The 24111-nt window shown below is 40.6% G+C and overlaps 1 protein-coding gene across 6 annotated transcripts in view; it reads right to left on the minus strand.

The window, feature by feature from the left end:
- Positions 1 to 216: 216 nt before the first annotated feature.
- The window catches only part of LOC119962819 (interleukin-6 receptor subunit beta-like), a 107323-nt gene continuing 83428 nt past the window's right edge, over positions 217 to 24111 (minus strand). For 4 of the 6 annotated variants that reach the window (XM_038790945.1, XM_038790942.1, XM_038790943.1 and 1 more), the window contains 7 exons: positions 23042 to 23230; positions 21103 to 21204; positions 18475 to 18621; positions 15859 to 15999; positions 9868 to 9964; positions 7857 to 7944; positions 217 to 3359 (listed from right to left, as the gene is read on the minus strand). In XM_038790945.1, coding sequence (XP_038646873.1) covers positions 2640 to 3359; positions 7857 to 7944; positions 9868 to 9964; positions 15859 to 15999; positions 18475 to 18621; positions 21103 to 21204; positions 23042 to 23230 — 1484 coding nt within the window. In that variant the 3' untranslated portion in view covers positions 217 to 2639. The remainder of the gene's footprint in view (positions 3360 to 7856; positions 7945 to 9867; positions 9965 to 15858; positions 16000 to 18474; positions 18622 to 21102; positions 21205 to 23041; positions 23231 to 24111) is intronic. The other 2 variants (XM_038790944.1, XM_038790946.1) reach the window with 1 other exon arrangement.

Genomic DNA, 24111 nt, shown 5'->3' on the forward strand with positions numbered 1-24111 from the left:
AATTCCTTACCATGTAGCATGTAACACATGCAATTTTCATCCCAAAATCTCAGTTCTTAAGCTACCTTACAAGTCCTTCCTATAATACAATTGAATGGACTAACAATCAGTTCTAAAACACTGATCTGAGCTTTAGAGTTTGCAGGTAGGAAGCATAGCGTACAAAAAAATGTGGTCCATGAAAAGGTCAGGGAGAATCAAAACTTGAAAATAAGCTTTATTTTGGATGTAATGTGGATTATTTTGGATGTAAAGTGTAATGACAACCCAAAAGACTTACACTGCTACTGTACAGAATTAGCCCAGTAATTCTGGTTGTATAATGTACCAGCAAGGTTAAAAGCAGCATATCGTCAAATAAAAGATAATGGCTGGAATTCTACGGTTGTTGCAATTGAAATTTCCCACTCGCAGCACAGCCCCATCAGCGGGTTTCCCGGCGGCGTGGGGTAGTTACAAAGGGAAATCCCATTGACAATCAGCGGGAAGATAGAATCCCACCGCCAGCGAACGGCGCACAGCCGAGAAAAATGCGGCTGACGGAGCGGAGACTCTGCCCTAATGACAATTACTGTTTTTAAATATTGCAACCAGAATTAGGTTTGATCAAATTTTGTGCACAATGTTGCCTTGGATACAAAATGTCATTAGGACACTAACACTTGGGTTGGAGATTACCTGCTCAAAGTTGATCTTATGCTATTAGGAAGAAAATAAAAATAGCATAATGCTTCAATAGTGGAAAATATTTTAGTCATTAGGGTAATGAGGCACAAGGAGGCGGATTAACTTTTAAATAAATCTTGAACATTACAGTGTGGAGCACAAGTGCCCAAGTACAATTATATTTTAAATTTTGTAACATATTAACAATTTGTCAAGGTGCAGAATTATCACCATTAAATATACATGCATAGGATTAAATGTTAGCAGAGCTCATGATTGAAAATCTTTGGCTTGAAGATGCTTTTGACTGTTAGTTCAGCAGATAATGCAATTGGATATAGCTTACACTGAGAAAACTTAATGGAATAGAATGGTTCAGAATGATTAAAATGTCACAACACTGATTATATTGAATATTTAAGTGGCGTACATCCTTTAAAAACTGTGTGAAAAAATTCAAACTTCATTACGAACCCTTCCACAACATCCAATACATATAAATGGTTTTATCATTGTAAATCTGCAAATATAGTTGCAAGAGATTTGAAAATGCCGCCACATCCTGGTTTAGGAGAACTGAACACAAAGCTCACCGCTCCAGTGTTATACTTCATATTTACGTACTTGTGTGGTTTATACAGGACACGCTTTGCATTCTTGCCCCCATCCCAAATAAAGTGTGAAAGATACTTTAACACTGTACATATTAGAAAAATAGTTTTTGTTTAAGGTATATAGCTGCAGTAGTGTAAATCTGATATTTTCTCCCTTCTCTTTACCTGGTTAATATATTGCGAAAAAAAGTTGTAGTGCTTTTGCCACCTATAATTCTTAAAAGGCGTTGAAGTCTAGACTGATGCTAGCTATTTTCACTGAGATTCAGTTTTGAAGAAAAATAATAGATTGTAACAAGGTTCTTATTAAATACAGTTTTTGAAAAATAAATTTAGAGTACCCAATTAATTATTTCAATTAAGGTGCAATTTAGCGTGGCCAATCCACCTACCCTGCACATCTTTGGGTTGTGGGGGCGAAACCCACGCAAACACGGGGAGAATGTGCAAACTCTACACGGACAGTGACCCAGAGCCGGGATCAAACCTGGGACTTTGACTCCGTGAGGCAGCAGTGCTAACCACTGCGCCACCATGCTGCCCTTTTATTAAGTGTAGTTAAGGGGATCGAATAAGCATAAAATGCATCAGCATTTTATTCACAATAATTACTGGAAGTCTGTTTTGGCAGAAGGTGACCAAGCAACACTTTTGAGTGTTTAGATTCATCTTGTGCCCTTTAAGTTAAATTAGCTTTTTTTTAAAACCAGTTTAGTTGGATAAAGCAGAATTTAAGTACATGACTCCACTGAATAGTGCAGCACTTTCAATGAAAAAAGTGACTTTATAATATGCAAATAATTTTTCAATAAAATTAAAAATGTTAAGAGTAAAATACATTGTATTTCAATTTTTTTAAGTGCGTGACAGGCAAAGGAATTTCGAAGTCTAATACTTAATTGTCCTAATCCTGAAAGAACTTATTCAAAACAAATCTAACATGGTATGTATTTTTAAAAACTCATGTGAGATTAATTTTACTTATCCTTCATCCCTTGCCCCATAGTAACATAAAGCCAGTCAGCTGCCAAACATTCTTTGGTATATGGCTGTCTTGCAAGTACAAGAATGATTTAGCTTGGTTTCCATGGCCAAGTTGATTTTTCCACCAGGCTAGCATTTCCAAAGTGGTTAGAAGGGGTAAATAAATGAGTCAACCTCAAAATCTGGTGTCCAAGATTTTGCAAACAAAACATTCACATCAGCATTTGGATACAATTAGTAAACCAAGGTGCTACCACAAATGTTCAAATCACAAGTATTTGTTTAGGCTACTTAGAATAGCTGCAAACACAACTTTGCCATGTAGATTGTGAACAAAGGCTACTTCATCTGAAGCACGAGGAAAAGGGTAGACTTTTATTTTGATTGAGGCATATAACTGTTACTTTTCACAGCCTGAGGCATGTAACTTTGCTGATCAGTTTCCAGACCTGCACTGAATCCCAAAAATTCCAGTCTGACAACAGTTTGATCATTACTGCTTGGGAACTCTTCCACTGTTGGACATCCCTCCAAGTCTGAGTTCTGATCTGAAATTTCCTTTTGATTTGGTTTGAGTGAGTCTTCTTCATTCGTATCACCAAGAATTGCGGCCCCATTTGGATGTGGCTCACTCAAACATGTCTCCTCAATGCTGGCATTCCGTTTAAAATACTGTCTTTTTACTTCTGTACTACAGCTTCCAAAATTGCCATATGCATGCTCATCAGTCTTTTCTTCATTTTCTAATAGTGGCTGGGTTGATTCTGATCTTATAAACACCTGTGCTGATGGTTGCTGACACCTATAACCAGTGTCATTTACTAATACAGTTGAATATTGGACTGTGCTTGTAGTATTCTGTGCAGACTCACTATCACTATCTGAAACACTTTGTCGAGGGGATGACATGCACGAGGAACCTCCAATGCCACTGCTGTGCTCTTCTGATGTACTCTTCTCCTTCTTTAAGGATGTCAATTGCTTTATTTCATCCTCATTAGACAGATATTTCTCATTATCTACATCAGCTTCAATTATAGTAACATCGGAAATAAAACCATCTGGATTCAAGGGTTCCTTTGGGCCTAGGTTGTTCTGTTGAAAATAGTTATTTGTTACGATTAAAAGTGACATATGTATAATCTAAGCACATTAAAAGTTATGAAACATAAATGAAGATCCTTATCAAATTAAACAGCAGTCAGCACAAACAAATTTCAGTCGCACTCTGATATGAAGGAGTAAAACTGCATTTTATATAATGGCTTTCACATTCTCAGGATGGCCCAAAAAGTACTTTGTAGCTAATTGATTAATTGAAATAAAGCAACTTGTTATATAGGTAAATGTGGAAATTTACACAGAGCAAGATTCAGTAAACATACGAGATAAATGGCCCATTAATCACCTTTACCTACATAATCAAGTTACATCATTGAAAGCACTAGCTGATTTGGACCATTGATATGCGTAATATGGGAAGACAGGGATGCTGGACTGTGTGCGCAAAAGGTGCGTCCAAATTCAGCTTCTTGATAACCGGATTTCAGAGCTGGAGCTGCGGGTGGATAACATGTTTTAGCGAAGTGGTCACACCGCAGGTGAGGATTGCACAGGCAGAAAGGGAATGGTGGACCATCAGAAACAGGAAAAGACTGAGGAAGGTAGTGCAGGAGTCCTCTGTGGTCATTCCCCCTCCCCCCCCACCACCCATCCCCCTCAAACAGATATACTGCATACTGCTTTGGATACGGTTGTGGGCAGGGATGGCCTCAGGGGAAAGCAGCAGCAGCCACGTTAGCGGCACCGTGGGTGGCTGCTGCTCAGATGGGTGGAGAAAAACAAGTGGCAGGGCTATAGTGATAAGGGATTCAATAGTAAGGGGCACAGACAGGCGCTTCTGTAGCCGCAAACGTGAATCAAGGATGGTGTGCTGCATCCCTGGTGCCAGGATCAGGGATGTCATGGAGCGGCTGCAGGGCATACTAGGCAGGGAAGGTGAATAGCCATTGGTCATGGTACACATTGGTACTAACGCCAGAGGTAAACTAAGGGTTGAGGATCCCCAAGTCTAGTACAGGAAGTTAGGAGATAAACTAAAATGCCGGACCTCAAATTTCTCCCAGTTCCACGCGCAAGAGAACAGGAATAAGAGGATAGATCAGATGAATGCGTGCTTGGAGAGATGGCGTAGCCGAGAGGGATTCAGATTCTTGAGGCACTGGGATCGGTTCTGGGGAAGGTGGGACCTGTACAAACCTGCTCGGTTGCACTCAGGCAAAGCTGGGACCAATGCCTGTTGGGAGTATTTAAACTAGTGTGGCAGGGGGATGGGATCCCAGGATTAGGATCAGATAGGTCAGCTTCAGATCAGGAAAATGGAGGTAGAACATCAGCCAGTAATGATGAAGCTGTAGTGATAGACTTGGAATTACAGGACAAGCAAAGTTTAAAAAATAAAATCGCCCAGCAAGGGAAAATGATGGGGTTAAACTGTTTATACTTCAATGCAAGGAGTATTACAAACAAGGTCGGTGAGTTCAGGGCACAGGGAGATACATGACAGCAGAATGTCATGACTATAACGGAAACCTGCTAAGGAGGGGCAAAACTAGCAGCTCAATATTCCTGGTTATAGAGTCTTCAGATCCGATAGAGTGGAAGATTAAAAAAACGGAGAGGGTGTAGCTCTAATGGTTAAAGAATCAATTCCAGTTCTGAGAAAGGATGATATACTAAACAGATTGACAAACAAGATTTTATGGTTGAGCTTAGAAATAAAAAAGGGCACTCACACTACTAGGAGTGTACTACAGACCCCTAAATAGTGAAAGGGAGATAGAAATTCAAATATGTAGGCAAATTTCTGCCTGTAAGAACAAGAGGGCAATAATAGTCGTAGACTTTAACTATCCCAATATCAACTGGGATTCAAACAATACAAGGGGGACTGGGGGGTAAACATTCATGCAGTGTGTCTCGAAAAATGTTTTCAACTAATTAGTGACGAGAGGCGATGCAATTCTAGACCTAGTCTTGGGGAACGAAGAAGGGCAAGTGGGTAAAGTGACAGTTGGGGACCAACTCAATTAGATTCAATATTACCATGGAAAAGGAGAGAGATAAAGCAGGAGTAAAAGTTTTGAACTGGGGGAAAGCAAATTTCACAGAAATGAGAAGGGACTTGGCTGAGGTGGACTGGCCAGCATTGCTACAGAATAAATCAGCAGAAAACCAGTGAGAAGCACTAAAAATTGAGATCCCAAATGTACAAAGTAGACATGTCCCCTCCAAAAATAAGAGTGGTACTGCTGTACCTTGTTCTCTATACAGGAATACAGGGTAAGATCGAACATAAAAAGAAAGCATATGGTAGGTTCAAAGAACTAAGCACTGCAGATAGAAGAGTATAGGAAGTGCAGGGACAAAGTCATAAAGGAAATCAAAGAGAAGACATGAAAAAACATTAGCAAGTAAAGTTAAAGAAAACCCAAAGATGTTTCATCAACATATTAATGATAAAAGGTTAGTTAAGGAAACACTGGTACCTATCAGAGCTCAAGGGACTGGTATAGATGCAGCATCTACGGGAAGGGTTTTAAATGAATGTTTTGTCTCCGTGTTTAAAAAGGAAATACTCAAGTACTCAAAGGGCTGGAATCCTTCAAAGTTGATATGTCGTCAGGGCCAGATGGATTGTTTCCCAGGCTACTGAAGGAGGTTAGAGGAGGAGGTAGTAAATGCTCGGGGGATAATTCTCCGATCCTCACTCGACATAGATCATGGATCGGGGAGGTACCGGAGAAATGCAAATGTGGTCCTATTGTTTAAAAAGGGATAAATGGAAATGCCAACCAATCACAGGCCAGTTAGTCTTACAAATTAGTGGACGAATTAGTAGAATCAATCCTGACAGATAGGATTAATTGTCACATTGAAAGGCATGGACTAGTCAGTGATACCCAGCATGGATTTGTTAAAGGAAGGTCTTGCCTCACAAATGTGATTGAGGAAGTGACAAGAAGGGTTGACGAAGGGAGTGCAGTGATGTTGTGCCCATGGATTTTAACAAGGCGTTTGACAAAGTCCCAATGGCAGATTGGTCAAAAACGTAAAAGCACATGGGATACAGGGCAATGTAGCATACTGGATAAAAAGTTGGCTTAGTAACAGGAAACTTAGTAACAGTAAACAAAGGGTAATGCTGGATAGCTGCTTTTGCAAATGGAAAGTTGTTTCAAGTGATGTTCCACAGGGCTCGATGTTGGAATCCTTACGGTTGGTGTTACATATTATTATTTGGATGTGAATGTGGGGGAATATGATTGGGAAATTTGAAGATGACACAAAGATTGACCGAGTGGGGGAAAGTTCAGAGGATAGCTATAATCTCCAAAATGATATGGATGGGTTGGTGGAATGAGCCGTAAAAGTGGCAGATGGAACTTAACACAGAGAAGTAAAAGGTCATGCATTTAGGGAGGTAGGGAGTACACAATAAATGGTAATATGCTAAGAGGTGTAGATAAAGTGAGAGATCTTGACATAGAAGTACGCACGCCCCTAAAGGCAGCGGTTCAAGCAGACAAGGTTGTAAAGAAAGCATATGGAATGCTCTCCTTCACTGGCAGAGGTAGAGACTATAAAAATAAGGATATATAGTTGGAATTGTGTAAAACACTGGTGAGGCCACAACTGGAGTAGTGTGTGCAATTCTGGCCACCACATTACAGGAGGACATAATTGCTCTGGGGAGAGTGCAAAAGAGGTTTACAAGAATGGTGCCAGGGTTACAAAAGTGTAGCTTCAAGGAGAGACTGGATAGGTTGGGCTACTTTCCTTGGAACAAAGAAGGCTGAGGGGTGACTTAATTGAAGTGCACAAAATTATGAGGGGAAGAGGTAGAGTGGACAGGATAAAATGGTTTCCCTTGGTAAGAATTCTAGAACCAGGGTACATAGATTCAAGATAAATGGCAGGTTGTAAAGGGGACACGAGGAAAAACTTTTGTTTATTTTTAAACACGGAGGGTGGTAGGTGTCTGGAATTCACTGCCCGAGCTGGTGGTGGAGACAGAGACCATAAACTCTTTTAAAAAGTACCTGGATTTGCACATTAGGTGCTGCAACCTACAGGGCTATGGACCGGGGTGCAGGAAAGTGGGATTAAAAAGAGCATCTGGGTGTCCTTGGGTTGGCATGGACAAGATGGGCCGAATGGCCTCCTTCTGTACTGGAAATTTCCTATGGTTTCTACGGTTCTAATGTAGTTGACCCAAATTTAATGACAATTTGATTTGGTTGCTCCACTGTGGTGACAGAATAATGTTTAAGTGGTCCTCATTGGAGCACAAACAAAGTTGGATCCATTTTAAACTCTGCTGAATTCTGAACACATGCGGGGGAAAGGAAGCATGGGTAAGAAACTTACTGAAGCTCAATTAAAATAAACTTAAGTTAACTTTGGCGCATAACTTCCACCATAGCTTGGTATTTTGGGTGTAAACTCAGAGACTGCATTGCTTTTCAGCATCTGTTAAATTATGTCCCAAAGCCATTTTACAGATTTACAGTCACAGACGAAAAACCATACCTGAATGAGATTTGCAGCGCTAGGTGACCATTCAACAACCCTGCTATTTGCAGGATCTGGAACATTAGGCCAAACATATTTTTTAATCCTGTAAGAAAAATTTGAAATCAAACCAGTGTTTATTGCACAGCATGGTTCACTGAAACATTAGGCCCTGCAACAGGGTTTGTTATTATACAAGAACAAAACATTCTCTAGTTTTCTCTCCTTGTAACTGTTTTTCTTTCCCTTTGCCACTCCTTTGTGCCACTCTTTTTCATTATTCACTTTTTGCGTATATGGTGCTTTTAAACTGTGTGACACCATTTCACTTTTTTCATTAACTCTCATTGGCTCTACATGAATTTCATATTTGTTCTCTCACTTATGTCCTCAATTACTGGTTACAAATGTTACTGCAGGACAGGGCGTGAAATAAGATGACAGGGATATACAATGGGTAAAAGGTGGGAATGATGGGTGAGAGAATGGCATGGTAGAAAGACAGGCTGCCTGGCTCTGATGCTCAACATGTACTGAAAAAGGTACTGAAACGTTAGGGCCGAATGGCATCTTTCTGTCCGGTGAGGTATCTATGACTCTCTAAAGACTAAATTGGAAAGGGATGCAAAACTGTGACAATAGGTTTGATGCATTGGATAGAACTGGTCACCCTGGTGGGGAGAGAGGGGGAGAGCTGGGAGGGAATATGCAACCTTCAGCTCATGCCAGGTTAAGAGGCTTCAATTGGCAGTGCTCACGTGAACTGTATCCAGCTAAAAAGCAACAAAACACCCAGCAGGATATTTTCAAACCTCTCCATGGTCTCGTCCAACCCCATCTCTGTAATCTCCACCAGCCGCACAACTGTCCAAAATATAAACACTTCTCTAATCCTGGTCTTGTCTGGATTCACAATTATAATTGCACCACCATTGGTGACTGTGCCTTCAGCTGTAGGTCCCAAGCTTTATCATTTTCATCCCTACATCTCTATACCTTGCATTCGCCCTTTTAAGATACTCTTTAACCAAGCTTTTGGTCATCTGACCAAATTTCTCCTCAGAACATAGAATATACAGTGCAGAAGGAGGCTCGATTCCCATCAAGTCTACACCGACCCACTTAAGCCCTCACTTCCACCCTATCCCCGTAACCCAATAACCCCTCCTAACCTTTTTGGACACTAAGGGCAATTTATCATGGCCAACCACCTAACCTGCGTGTCTTTGGACTGTGGGAGGAAACCGGAGCACCCGGAGGAAACCCACGCAGTAACGGGGAGAACGTGCAGACTCCGCACAGTGACCCAGCAGGGAATCGAACCTGGGATCCTGGCGCTGTGAAGCCACAGTGCTATCCACTTGTGCTACCGTGCTGCCCTACATGCTCCTTACGTGGCTCCATGTCACACTATGTTCTACAATACAGAGAAGGTTCACGAGATTGATCCCAGGAACAGAGAAATTTACTTATGGAGGAGAGGTTAAGTAGGTTGGGCCAGTATTCATTGGAGTTTAGAAGAATGAGAGGCAAACTTGTTGAGACGTACATGATTCTCAGGGGACTTAAGAGCATAGATGTTGAGAGGTTGTTTCCCTGTGTGGAAGAGTTTAGGACCAGAGGACAGAATTTCAGACTCAGGGGGTCACCCATTTAAGACAGAGATGAGGAGGGATTTCTTCTTTCAGAGGATAGTGAATCTGTGGAGTTCTTTATAGCAGAGGCTGTAGAGGCTGGGTCACCATGTTTTAAGACTGAGATAGATTTTAAAAATCCGTAAATGAATCACAGATTATGGGGATATGGCAAGAAAGTGGATTTGAGGATTATATCAACGATAAAAGAGTGGCGGAGCAAACCCGATGGGTCGAATGGCCTACTTCTGTTCCTAGATCTTATGTTCCAATGCTCCTGTGAAGCACCTTGTGATGTTTTATGTTAAAAAGCACTGTATATAAATTGCTGTCATATTTGCAAGAGATTAAGATTTTGTAGGCGACACTTCTAACCCAAAATAAATTATACTTACAGATGTCTTTTGTTGAAGCACAGTAGTATAGTCACCACAGTGATCAAAAGGAAACTCAGACAAATAGGCACTACAATTGCCTCAATTTCACCTTTTGCTGTTAAAAAAAAAAGATCAACATTACAACTAAAAGAAAGTTTTGCAGCATTTCTAAAATAAGTTGCATCACAGGCAGCATCTGTGCCTGCATAAGGTTCCCCAATTTTGAAGTGTGGAAAAGTTCTGAACTCTGAAATAATTGTTCACTTGAGTGTTTTAGGCTTTCTTAAAAGGAATTTAATAATAATGTTCCTATGGAAGCAATATCAAATAAAATACAAGTATATTTAAATTGCACTACACATAGGCAACATTAAAGTACCGGGTAGGTTTCTATATTATGGAGACGCACAGTTTCTGTTTTATACCACCATCTGATGTTTCAGTAGTTTAAAAGAAACAGCATTTCAAGCCAGCACAGATTTATCCTGAGGAACAATGAAGTACTTCACAAGTACTCTATCTGGAGGAATCTCTTTTCACTGTGCCGATTTAAATGTCTCTGTGGCACTATTTCCTAAACTTTTTCCTTGAGTGATGCCATTTTAATGTTCCAGACTTTGCATGACCCTAGATTTGTTTTAACTTGAAAACTATGTAAAAGATGACTTCCCGTACCCACAAAAGTGTGAACAATGGGAGGACTTCAGAGTGGAGTGGAGAAGGACCACAGCAGGAGGTAGGACGGACACAGGGTGGAGAAAGTAACAAATGCCAGAAATTAAATTGCTAGGGTAAAAATAAAGTGATTGTTAGAGTTGAACAGTGTTTCTATCTAAATATCACAACCAGGAAGAGCAAGGATCCAAGAAGAGCAAGGATCAGTCAGCTATCATGAAGGATGAAGCGGGAAAAATTTATCCATTGCAACCAAATTCATTTGAATTAAATTTGGGAAACAAAAGCGAACGTTATCAAGTGCCTCATATAGTACGTGTGGTAAATTGCAGTTTATTTCTTGGGTGTGGACCATACTGGAAAATGGTTTATTCTAATCATTAATTTGACATGCGTAAAGTTATTTCTAACTTTACCAGACTATGAAGTATAAAAATTGAAGATTTAATTAATTATTACACTAAGCAATTAGTGGTATCTTGCAGCTTCTGAAAACCCGCACCTGAAATCAAAACGCCATACACCAAAACCAATGTTATAAATACGGTTTTGGTTTCTGAACTGAGGACCGATACACTATTTTCAACAAAATAACCCAGGATTATGTACTCAAATCATAGACGAGTAATAGAACATAGAACAATACAGCACAGAACCGTACCAGCCTCCCCGGACAGGCGGCGGAATGTGGCGACTAGGGGCTTTTCACAGTAACTTAATTGAAGCCTACTCGTGACAATAAGCGAATTTCATTTCATAACAGGCCCTTCGGCCCACGATGTTGTGCCGAACCTTTGTCCTAGATTAATCATAGATTATCATAGAATTTACAATGCAGAAGGAGGCCATTATGCCCATCGAGTCTGCACCGGCTCTTGGAAAGAGCACCCTACCCAAGGTCAACACCTCCACCCTATCCCCATTACCCAGTAACCCCACCCAACACTAAGGGCAATTTTGGACACTAAGGGCAATTTATCATGGCCAATCCACCTAATCTGCACATTGTTGGATTGTGGGAGGAAACCGGAGCACCCGGAGGAAACCCACGCACACACGGGGAGGATGTGCAGACTCCGCACAGACAGTGACCCAAGCCGGAATTGTACCTGGAGCTGTGAAGCAATTGTGCGATCCACAATGCTACTGTGCTGCCCTAATAGATCAATATTAACATGTTTATTGACAAAAAAAATCATAGAAATATACAGGTCTATAATTTATCGCACTGTACAATAGTATTGCCTCCTGTATATTACCTACAAATTATCTAAAGAGCATAAGTACATTTTTAACACATTTTTACAGTACTTGTGTCATCTTCATTCCTGGGCTCATGGATGGGTCTGACTGGATGAAGTTTTCAGTAGAAGGACGTCTTTGGTATGATTTTTGCTGGACTTTAGTTGGAAATCTTGAAAGGTTGCTGGCTGGAATCTTCTCAGGATTCTTGGCTTCATGTTTTCCTCTTCTCTGCTTTCTTAAAGTGAAAGTGTCCAAGGAGGTTTGGACAGATGTTCTCTTCTCCTCAAAAATGTCTCTGTAGCAGTTATACATGTTGTCCATTCCCCTATTTACAGATGCACTGCGTTCAGTGTTGGGGTCGTGTTCCTCAAACAGGGACACGGCAGCTTCCAAATGTTGAAATGCCTCAGCCAACAAGTGTGCAGTTAAGATTTTATGAGGAGGAATCTCTTCAACAGTGGGTGCATCTTCTACTTCCTCTGCCACTTTTTCTGGTTCCAATTCAATGAGGTCCTCATTAGTTAATTCTTCAGAATGTGATGTCAGCAACTCAAACATCCTCTGGTGCAATGTTTAAGTTGAGTTCTTCACCCATTTTGACAACTTTTATGGTCACCTCTTCAACAGTATCTGTAATGCCTTAAAGTTCATACACAAACAATAAATCCAAACACAATGCAAATTTGATTGTGAGAATTCATTCCATGCCTCACCTAAATTCTTTACTGCATGGTAAATGTTGAAGCTCTTCCAGAATTCCTTGAAAGTTGGACCACCTAAGGCAGGAGGAGGCTTTACAGGATGCAATTACCCCTTGGCCCATGGGCTGAAGGTAGGTTGGGGGACAGAAACACTACTTTGATGTCAGGATGCATGTCATCAAGGATGGTTGGATTACCAGGAGCATTGGCTGAGGAGTAACAATACTTCAAATGCAAGATTATTTCTGCTGCAATAAATCCGAGGCACAATCCTCAAAGATGTTTCTACTGACCCTTATGATTGGATTTTCAGATCACAGAGAAATGCCTTGAAATATCCCTCAAAAGCCTTTGGGTTTTCCAAATGATACAAGCAAAGGTTTAAGTTGAAAGTCACCTGCAGCATTAGCACCAAGCAGAAAGTAAACTTGTGTCCGTAATACTGGCATGCATTTCTCCTCTATGGCAATGTAGATTCTCGGCAGCACTTTATTCACACAAAAGAGCCCAGTTCAATCAACATTAAAAGCCTGTCGAGCACAACATCCACCCTCTTCAATGATTTCAACCAATGTTTCAGGAAACGCATGAGCTGCCTTCTCAAAAGCACCAGCAGCTTCATCTGAAAACTTTAGATTGGCCCTGGCTTTAAAACACAAAACACTAAAAGGCTCAGTGTTAGAACGCTTTCCCTTATTGCTTATTTACATCACCATAAAGACTTTTAGCCTTTTCTTGAATTATGTCTAAACTCACAGGAGCAGAGCATTGCTTTTGAACCTCCAGCCAAACTATTAACAGTTACTCTATGTCCAACATGCTTAGTTTTCAGTTGATAGGAGCCAAACTCATGTTCCTGATTTCTTAGCTTGTCTTTCAGGATGGTCTAGATTGTCATTCAGGGTATAGCCAAAGCTCTACAGTTTTCAGTATGTGTCTTTTCCTTTACAGATCTTTTAATTATTTCCATTATTGCTTTCATAATAATTGCTCTACATTTCTTAGAGGAAACACTTCTTGTCATTATTATGGACAAAGAAACAAGTTTAAGAAAGAGTTTAGAAAAACAAAGAAACTAAGTACTGCAAAAGCATATCATACAGCAACTGAATATCGATGAACAGCCACTAATGTAGCATCATGAGTTCACCATTGACTTGGCGTCAAAAGGTCACCACTGAATTGTGGCAACGAAGGTCAAAACCAACGCAGAAAGTCAAAACAAGGTGCCAATTTCTAAACATTATAAACACTATTCACCTTAACTTGAACGTCATAAAGGTGAGGACTGCCTGTACACATATTTCAAAACCAGTCCAGGAAAACCAATGAAACCAGAAAACCTCTGGGACAATTTGCAAGAAGTACAAAGTTAGAAAATGTAAAAATAAAAAGCAGTAACTATAATGATTCCAAATTTACAAAGCTTGCAAGTTACTTATTGTAGTTTTATTTGATAAAAATTCCATTATGAATTTAAACCAAGGGTAAACTTTATCCAAAAAATTACAAAAACTTTACGGTAAAATGTAATTTACGTTTATTAAATTTAGGCCGTGAATTAGTTGGTTTCTCAGAAACTGACATGAATCAATCAAGAAAATTATGGCAACGGCAACTTTAAAGTCTGCTGTAGTTACTTATATCAAATTAATTGGCTTATGGTACATGAAATCAACAGAGCACCTTCCCTTTCAGTTTCAATTGTAACAAAGATTTAACTACCTAACATTTAAAAATTGCAAAAACCTTGGTAAACAGACAGGTTAAATAGTACAAGGATATCAGCAGCATTTAAATAAAAACATTGAGGGCAATCTGACAGCAGAAGTTAAATGAAACCAAACTTAGGCTTGAAAAGCCTGTAGATGCTACAACAAGAGTGGTTAGCACTGCTGTCTCACCGCGCTAGGGTCCAAGGTTCAATTTTGGCCTCGGGTGACTGTGTGGAGTTTGCACTTTCACCACATGCCTGCATGGATTTCTTCCAGGTACTCCAGTTTCCACTCACAGCCCAAAGGTGTGCAGATTAGGTGAATTGGCAATGATAAATTGCCCCTTAGTATCCAAATGTTTAGGTGGGGTTACTGGGTTACAGGGATATGGTAGAGGCGTGGGCTCAAGTAGGGTGCTCTTTCCAATGGGCACCGTAAATTGTATGATTCTATGATTGAAGTCCTTCCCGGTCTTTATTCAATCAAGTGATGTCAACCTGGAACAGTTTTATTCAACTTCAGCTGTGCTAATAGTGTTGCACAATCTGCCAGAACAAGATATGGGAATCCTAGACACTTGTCCAGGAGAACTACACTTTTTAAATGTTGTCCTTGCAGCAGCACTTCTCACCCTCTGTGAGCAGCCTGCGCAGCAGTGACCAAAGCAGGATCACATGACGTACGGAACAAAAAAGGAGTAGGAAATTTGGGTTGGGTTGAAGGAGGATGAATAGAGATTAGGAGAGAAGAATTGGGACTCAGTACAGGGAGAAAGTAATGGAGGTGAGTGTTAGGGTAATGGGTTGGGGATGGGGGGGGGGGGGGGGCAGGGGGGTACAGGAAATAGAAAGCGAGACAGAGGGAGAGAAGGAAACTGCATGGTGGGTGTGGCAGGGGTTGGAAGATTGGGCCTGGGGGTAGGTGGTGAGGAGGAAATGGGAGACAAGGGTTTAAGAATCTGAATGGGAATGTGTGGCCATGCAACCCAGCTGTCCCGCTGAGGTGGGCATAGAAGCACTGTGGTGAGTAGCGGGTATAGCACTGAGAGAAGAGCAAGTAGTCAGTAAAAATGTGTGTGAAACCAGGCACCTTACTGTCAAGAATGAGCAGGGGCCTTTGGTGAACAGGGAACAAGAATTTGCAGACCGAGAATTCTTGGCTTGTGTGGAATTACACAATCTGGTTTTATATTGTAAGCACCAAAAGACATCATTAATGTTAGTTTGGAAGAGGAGGAGCCAGAAGCGGACTGCTTTTCTCTCAGAGCAGTGAGCCGTAGCCATCAGGCTCGAGGTTATCTCCATCTGAACTATTAGCTCCTTGCTTGGGATCTTATCTTCACTTCAATCCTTATTTTGGGCCCAGAACATAATACCCAGAAAATTGGTACACAGTGCACCAATCTTACACCCAGGAACACAAGCAAAACCGAAGTGTTCAAATACCTTTTGGCAAACTAACAGGTTATATCATACCCACAAAGCGAGTATGACAGTCCATCTCTAATCTAATAATAAATCAATTGAGGCTCTGACAGATAGTTACGCATACAGAAATTCCAATTTAAACTGTTCCCACAAGCTAGCAATTTAGGTCTCAGAATATGTTGCCTTTAGAATGCAAGGTTCCACTGATTATCCGGTAACATTTTTAACTTCCAGTTAATAACTCACCGAAATTTAAAGTGGTGAAGTTAACTTCCGAGCTGTTTGTGCCTCCTTTCACTGTTGATGCCATGACACGTACTACATACAAAGTATTGCCCGTTAACGAATTCAGCTGAAGCTCTTGATACTTTGCATCAACAAAAATACCTGGAAATTATACAAAGAATTAGAAACAATTTGAGAAACTCCTAGCAAATAAAAACTAAAACCATTGAAGAGATGCAAACAATGTGCAAAGACAAGTGAAACTAGTGGGCAGAAAATGGCCATTAATGCAAAGGTTGAAAAAATATATTGCCCAGATTTTGCACAAAAATAAAGTGGGCAGCAAGTTAGGGTTGATATCCAACAGAATAAGCATCCTTTTTAGTTACAAGATTTAGATTCCTGCATGCCATTCAACCTCTCCATCCCAGAAAGGGAGCAATTCAAACTATGGAGTCTCAACCTGCAGCAGTCAATTGTTGTTTGTGGTGTAAATATTTCAAATTTTAAGTGCTTTAATTATTTTCTTTCCTTTCCTTTTCTCTTACTGAATACAATCTCACCACTCTTGCTGTACCTAATTTGACTCTAATTCAGTCATCATTTCTCTCTCAAATCTCTTTAATTAAATGAGAAGGACTGTTTGACTGGGGCAGCACGGTAGCATGGTGGTTAGCATAAATACTTCACAGCTCCAGGGTCCCAGGTTCGATTCCCGGCTGGGTCACTGTCTGTGCGGAGTCTGCACGTCCTCCCCGTGTGTGCGTGGGTTTCCTCCGGGTGCTCCGGTTTCCTCCCACAGTCCAAAGATGTGCGGGTTAGGTGGATTGGCCATGCTAAATTGCCCGTAGTGTCCTAAAAAAGTAAGGTTAAGGGGGAGCGTTGTTGGGTTACGGGTATAGGGTGGATACGTGGGTTTGAGTAGGGTGATCATGGCTCGGCACAACATCGAGGGCCGAAGGGCCTGTTCTGTGCTGTGCTGTTCTATGTTCTATTGTCACCATGGTCCCAAGTGCCTCATTAGCAGTTTGAACTTCCAGCAATTTATTTTGCAAAAATATTTGTGGAAGGGTTAAGGGTGAATTTGCCTGTTCCAGTAAATTCTGGGCCAGTATTTTAAAAACACAGTTTGGAAATGTTGAGAACTTGGCAGTTGGGACAACATAAGTTACCACTGAGTAAGATTACATAGAAAGGTTTATGGCACGGAAGGAGGTTATTTGGCTCAACATGTCCCTATTGATTGGACATCTAGAAACCTATTATCTCCATAATTACTGAAGTTTAAGGCAGAGTTTTGTACTGTGCGCGATAATTCTCAGAACACCTTCACATTCAACATTATGGACTCTATTCGCTTGAACGGATTGCATAATCAGTACAGCAGTCAGGATACAACTATATATTTCCCAACACTTTCATCTGAACTCCTCTTATACTCAGAGGGGACGGGTTTTCACCTCATTGTAATCAGTTAAGCCTTACTATATTTGCTAAACCAATTAAAAAATTGGCTGAACACAATATTTGCACAAGCTTTACAAGAGCTTTATTATAAAAGTGTTACCTCAAAAATATATCAATTTCTTCATTGTTTTACTGAACTTGCCTACAATCTCAATATTCATGAAATGTATCACTTTTGTACAGTAACACAAAGTAATCATATGATATTTCAATGTGTATATACAGCAAAGTAGATTTTTATTCAAAATGGGACAGCAAAGTCATAGTTGCTATAACGACTTGGAGGAAAGGCAAGCAATTTATTCCTGTAAAGGCAGTTAGTGTTTTCCTTTCATAGAATTTACAGTGCAGAAGGAGGCCATTCGGCCCATCGAGTCTGCACCGGCTCCTGTAAAGAGCACCCTACCCAAGGTTAACACCTCCACCCTATCCCCATAACCCGGTAACCCCACCCAACACTCAGGGCAATTTTGGACACTAAGGGCAATTTATCATGTCCAATCCACCTAACTTGCACATCTTTGGACTGTGGGAGGAAACCGGAGCACCCGGAGGAAACCCACGCACACACGGGGAGGATGTGCAGACTCCGCACAGACAGTGACCCAAGCCGGAATCGAACCTGGGACCCTGGAGCTGTGAAGCGATTGTGCTATCCACAATGCTACCGTGCTGTTCAGAAACAATTCTCACAGCCCATAAAATGTCGGTTTTAAACTGTAAAAACTGAATTAATGCAGGCAACATTACTTTGGAACACCTCACACAGTGCACAACACACTATGGAACACCTCACACAGTGCACATCAGACTACGTTTTTGGGTTGAACACAAACTTATTTTTTTAAAAAGCCATCAATTTGTTCGAAGATAGACTGGTTGCTGGTTATGGTTAATGAACATGTTCATCACATTCTAGTCCAAGTCATTCCAATTCATCCATTTTACTGTTTGGCAACTGAAAAGCTTAGAAAAAAATTCCATTAAACAGTTTGTGAAAGAAATTCTTATGTTTGTTGCAATATCCTTTTCAAGTTGCACGCGTTTGTTGCGGCAGCCTTGGCTTAGTAACAGTATTCTCGCCTCAGTAAAGGCGTTAAAGACGCACGATCCAGTTGAAAAACCTTTTGAAAACATTACATTGTAGATATTTCACATAAAGCAACATACTTGTCTCATTTGCAGTTCCACTCTTGTAAAATACGGTGTACTTCGTGATGAAACCACGCATTTCCTTTATAGGAATTTCACTCCACGTTAATTCAGCTTCTTTTTTTCCCACATGTTTCAGATGAACTACTGGACCATTTTCTGGACCTGTAAAACAGAACAATTCGACATCTAACACAGCTAGTACAGTGCAAATTTCATGTTGTAAAAGCAATTCTACATTTCCAGTCTCTTGTATCTAACCACGTTTACTCCAATTATCTTGCAAAATTAATTTATTTTTTACATTTAAAAAATATATTTTTTTTTATTTTTCCAATTAAGGGGCAATTTAGCATGACCAATCCACCTAGTCTGCACATCTTTGGGTTATGGGAGTGAGACCCAGGCAGCCACGGGGAATTTATTAATAACAATCATGTGTAGTTAATTTTGTACTTATTAGGAAAAGATCAGCACGAGTATTGGGGTACCTTGCTGCTTTAGGCATCAGGGTCATTCAGGCTGGATGTAACATGATAAAAAGTACAAAATAGGGATTTCTACAAACACCTTCCTCTGAAATGTACCTTAAGTACTAAATTATTTAATTACCAGTGAATTTTTCATTTTTTATGCCAATTTAGTGTTATTGGCAAATTGGTAGTGTATGCAACGAACTTGTGCCTCCTAAAAACAGGGTTCAAACTTATTTCAATGCGAATGCACTTTAGCGAGATTGTTGGTGTAACAAGACCGTAAGACATAGCAGCAGAATTCGGCCACTCGGCCCATTGAGTCTTCTCCGCCATCTCATTCCCATTCTTCTGCCTTCCCCTCCCCCCCATAACTCTTGATCCCCTTATTAATCAAGAACCTATCTATTTCGGTCTTAAAGACACTCAGTGATTTGGTCTCCACAAACTTCTGCGGCAAAGAGTAGCACAGATTCACCATCCTCTGGCTGAAGAAATTCCTCCTCATCTCTGTTTAAAGGATCGTCCATTTAGTCTGTGTCCCCTAGTTATAGTTTTTCCAACAAGTGGAAACATCCTCCCCACATCCATTCTATCCAGGCCTCGCAGTTTCCTGTAGGTTTCAAGATGATCCTGGCTCATCCTTCCAAACTCCAACGAGTACAGATCCAGAGTCCTCAACCGTTCCTCATACGACAAGCTCTTCATTCCAGGGATCATTCTTGTGAACTTCTTCTGGACACTTGCCAAGGCCAGCACGTCTTTCCTTAGATACATCTCACAATACTCCAAATGGGGTCTGATCAGAGCCTGATACAGCCTCAGAAGTACATCCCTGGTCTTGTATTCTAGCCCTCTCGACACAAATGGTAAAATTGCATTGCCTTCCTAACTGCTGACTGAACCTGCACATTAACCGTAAGAGAATCATGAAGGACTCCCAAGTCGCTTTGTGCTTCTGACTTCCTAGGCATTTCCCAATGTAGAAAATAATCTATGCCTCCATTCCTCCTTCCAAAGTGCATAACCTCACACTTTTCCACTTTGTATTCCATCTGCCACTTCTCTGCCCACTCTCCTAGCCTGCCCAGGTCCTTCTGCAGCCCCTACTTCCTCAATCCTACCTGTCCCTCTACAGATCTTTGTATCATCTGCAAACTTTGCAACAATGTCTTCAGTTCCTTCTGCCAGTCAGCCAATCCTCTATCCATGCCAGGATCTTACCCTTAACATTATAGGCTCTTAACTGATTTAATAGTCTGCCAGGCGACACCTTGTTGAAGGCCTTCTGGAAATCTAAATAAATCACATCCACTGGTTCTGCTTTATCTCACTTCTTTGTTACCTGCTCCAAGAATTCTGATGGATTTGTTAGACATGATCTCCCCTTGACGAAGCCGTGCTGACTCAGACCTTTTATCGTGCATTTCCAAGTGCTCCGCGATCTCATCTTTAATAATGGACTCTAAAATCTTATCAATAACCGAAGTCAGGCTAACTGACCTATAATTTCTCATCTTCTGCTTCCCTCACTTCTTAAACAGCAGTGTTACATTAGTCACTTTCCAGTCCTCAGGAACCTCCCTGCCTCCAGTGAATCCTGAAAGATCACCACCAATGGCTTCGCAATCTCCTCAGCTATCTATTTTGGAACCCTGGTGTGTAGTCCATCTGGTTCATGTGATTTATCCACCTTCAGACTTTTCAGCTTCTCCAGAACCTCCTCATTAGCCACTGCACTAATATATAAAATTCTTACTTAAGAATTCAATTGTTAGGTACCAGGTTGAAAGAGCAATGTGCGAGCCAACTCTCTTCCAAAGTATGTTTCTATGTTTATTAAAACATGCAGATACCAGGGGATGGTTTAGCACAGTGGGCTCAACAGCTGGCCTGTAATGCAGAACAATGCCAGCAGCATGGGTTCAATTACCGTACTGGCCTCCCCGAATAAACACCTGAATGTGGCGACTAGGGACTTTTCACAATAACTTAATTGAAGCCTACTGTGACAATAAGCAATTATTATATTATATATTATGATACCATGGGCTGAATATGCAGATGAATGAATTATATAAATATTGTCTTAAGAATGAATATATTTAACAATGAAGCTATTTGATGCTCATACATTCTGCATTTATAGTTAGTATAAGTAGTGTGCACGTACGATCCTGTTGTAGATATGCTAGTCTTGAGACTGGAGATCCTGGCCGACCACTGTACAGTGCGTAAGTAGTTATCCTATAGCGCTTGAATGGCAGAATATTATCTGAAGAAGAAATGAAATTAAACAGATATTACTTCAACTTTTATATGGCTATCCTACATTTAGCACTCCTGCTGCATTCCTGCAAAAATAAAAGCAGTGCGCTAAAAGAAAGCAGGCTAAACAAAAATTACTATTCGATAAGAAAGCATGTGATGAGGTTGGGTTGGTTCCTGACCTGTAATTTTTTACAGTAGAGGTCTACTGGCTGTCTTGGACCTAACTGGCCCAAAATCATCTTATGAACTCTTACTAACAGACAACTCTCCTAACTTACCTGCAGAATGCCGCTTTCCGCCATCAGCTTGAAAACCCTCCCCATTTGCTCCTTCTCTGCCTCCAGTGGTTGGTGCTTTCCTCTCCTAAACCTTCGCTATGAGCAAGGGCTCAGGAGAGGGGTGAAATGAGAGAAAAAGTGAGTGATGGAATGAGAGGGCTGCAAGTGGCAGGGAGGGAGCTGGGTGGGTGGTGGGAAGCAGCACGGAGAGTGGGAGGAGGGAAGCAGCGATTAGGAGGGAGTTAGCAAGTGGGAGAAGTGGAGAGCAGATGAGAAGCTTTAATTTGTCTTTAAAGATAACTATAATAATCTTTATTATTGTGAAAAGTAGGCTTACATTAACACTGAAATGAAGTTACTGTGAAAATCCCCTGGTCGCCATACTTGGGCGCTTGCTCGGGTACACTGAGGGAGAATTCTGAACGTCCAAATCACCTAACAGTCTTTCGGGACTTGTGGGAGGAAACCGGAGCACCTGGGGGAACCCACCGAGCATGCTCCATAAACATCGCTACAGAAGAACATCCCTACTTTGCCAACTGTGCTAAAACAAAAACAATATTAGAGTGCGCTATAAATGGGGATATTCATATTACCAAATAATTAACTTATGTCAAATTAACCTGTGAAACTTAATACATGAATACAGGCTATAATGTGATGAAATTAAGAAATGAAAGAGTTTAAGGGCCACTCCATTGCTTATCCAGTCCCCCAATCCTCCCTCAACAAGTCCAAAATCAGTTAGATGTCCAAGTGATTTGTTGACCAGTACATTTACACAGATTGGGAGAGAAGAGGCACCAATTCAAAATATTCTTTGACAAGCTTTGACAAAGAGTCATCAGACTTGAAACGTTAGCCCTTTTCTCTCCCAACAGATGCTGCCAGACCTGCTGAGCTTTTCCAGCATTTTCACTTTCATTTCAGATTCCAGCATCTACAGTAATTTGCTTTTATTCAAAATATTCTGAAGTAGCCAATAAGTTATTAGCTAACAAAAAGTTGTCATTACTTGCCAGTTGGCATTACCCGGGTGAGGAATGTTCTGGGGAACTCAAGTGGAAAAACTTAACCAGATGCAAAGAAACAAACTAATATGGTGGAATTGTTACAATTCACTGCTGCAAAGTACAGTACAGTCCCAACCAGAAATATTGGTACTAAATACCACAATCCGCAGGTGCAAATTGATAGTACTTTATGATTAATTCTATGTCGAAGTACCATTCCTTGTAGTTACAAAATCTATGAAATCCAATCATAAATAAACCCATCCTCTAACAGTGGCTCTTTTGGATAAGATGAATGCACATGCAATGCAAATTTTTCTACCTATTTAAGATATTAGCTGGACAATTATACACTATACTTACTCAAATTTCCAATATCCCCTTCTGAGCCAGCATGGCCACACATCAGAAGCACAAACAAAGAAAATCACTCATATATTCTAGCCATTGAACAAAGTAAAAATAAAATAATTGGAAGATAATCACATTACACACTAGCCCTTCAAATACTGAATACTGTGAATGAAGCCAAAATAACAGAAACACATACCTTTTAAAAAAGCCTTGCTTGCAGATTTTTGCACATGTCGCCAGTATAAAGGCTCAGTACATGAATCCTTGCTGGCCTCTTCACACCACTCTATTACGTAGGTACTCACTGGAAAAACAGGAGGCTTCCACTTCACCAGCAACTGATTATCTTCAGGATAAGCTTGGAGATTTTGTACAGGTGGCAGTGCTAAAACAAAATTAATACATTTTGCATTGAAAGAAATGTTTACTGCCTTGAGTTCAGTCATAACACGCATTTCAAAATTAGAAAGTGGTGGTGGGGGGTGGGGGGTGGGGGTAGGGTGCGATTTTGTAAAATGCAGCATCTGGTCTGCCTGTCTTGTCCTGTCCCACTGAACATTAAATGGTTGCAGAGCAGCTGATATTGGCGGGGATGCATTCCCTGCTGACTCATCGGGTGACAGGGTGGGAAACAGCACCATCTGAAAAATCCTGTTCCAGAGTACATAATCAAGACTGACACTACCTAGATGATACGTAGGTTAACTGAGACTTGTTGAGTTACCATGGCACTTGGATCTTGTTTGATCACACTTAGTTGCTGGGATGCATGTCATCTTCCCTAAATTGATCCAACATTTTTCTTTCTCCCTCTAGTTAGTATTTTAATGTTGTAAATAATTCTGAAACTGGAAGCACATCAAATAATGAACAGTGCTGAGTTTCAGATTTTTATTTGCATAATTTTTTCACAGGAAAGATTTTGGAACAATTAATAAGGAAAGCAAAATTCTGGAAATACTCAGTAGATCTGGCAGCATTTGTGAAGAAAGAAACAGAGCTAAGGTTCAAGGTTGAAGATGTATCATCAGAACTGCAAGGGCTAAAGAATGACAAGCAAATACAAAGGCAGAGTGTTGGCCAGGGAAGTGGGGTTGGTTTTGGTTTGAAGGTTGGCAAGATACATTTTTGAAAGGGATAATGTGCAAGCAAAAGGAGATGTTAATGGGACAAGCAAAAAAACAAAAAGATGGATTTAGAAGAAGTGCTACAAATGGAAAATGTGGAATCATCATCATGCATAAACAAAATACAAAAAGCAAAGTA

The sequence above is a fragment of the Scyliorhinus canicula genome, chromosome 3 (assembly GCF_902713615.1).
Source record: "Scyliorhinus canicula chromosome 3, sScyCan1.1, whole genome shotgun sequence".
NCBI classification, from domain to species: domain Eukaryota; kingdom Metazoa; phylum Chordata; class Chondrichthyes; order Carcharhiniformes; family Scyliorhinidae; genus Scyliorhinus; species Scyliorhinus canicula.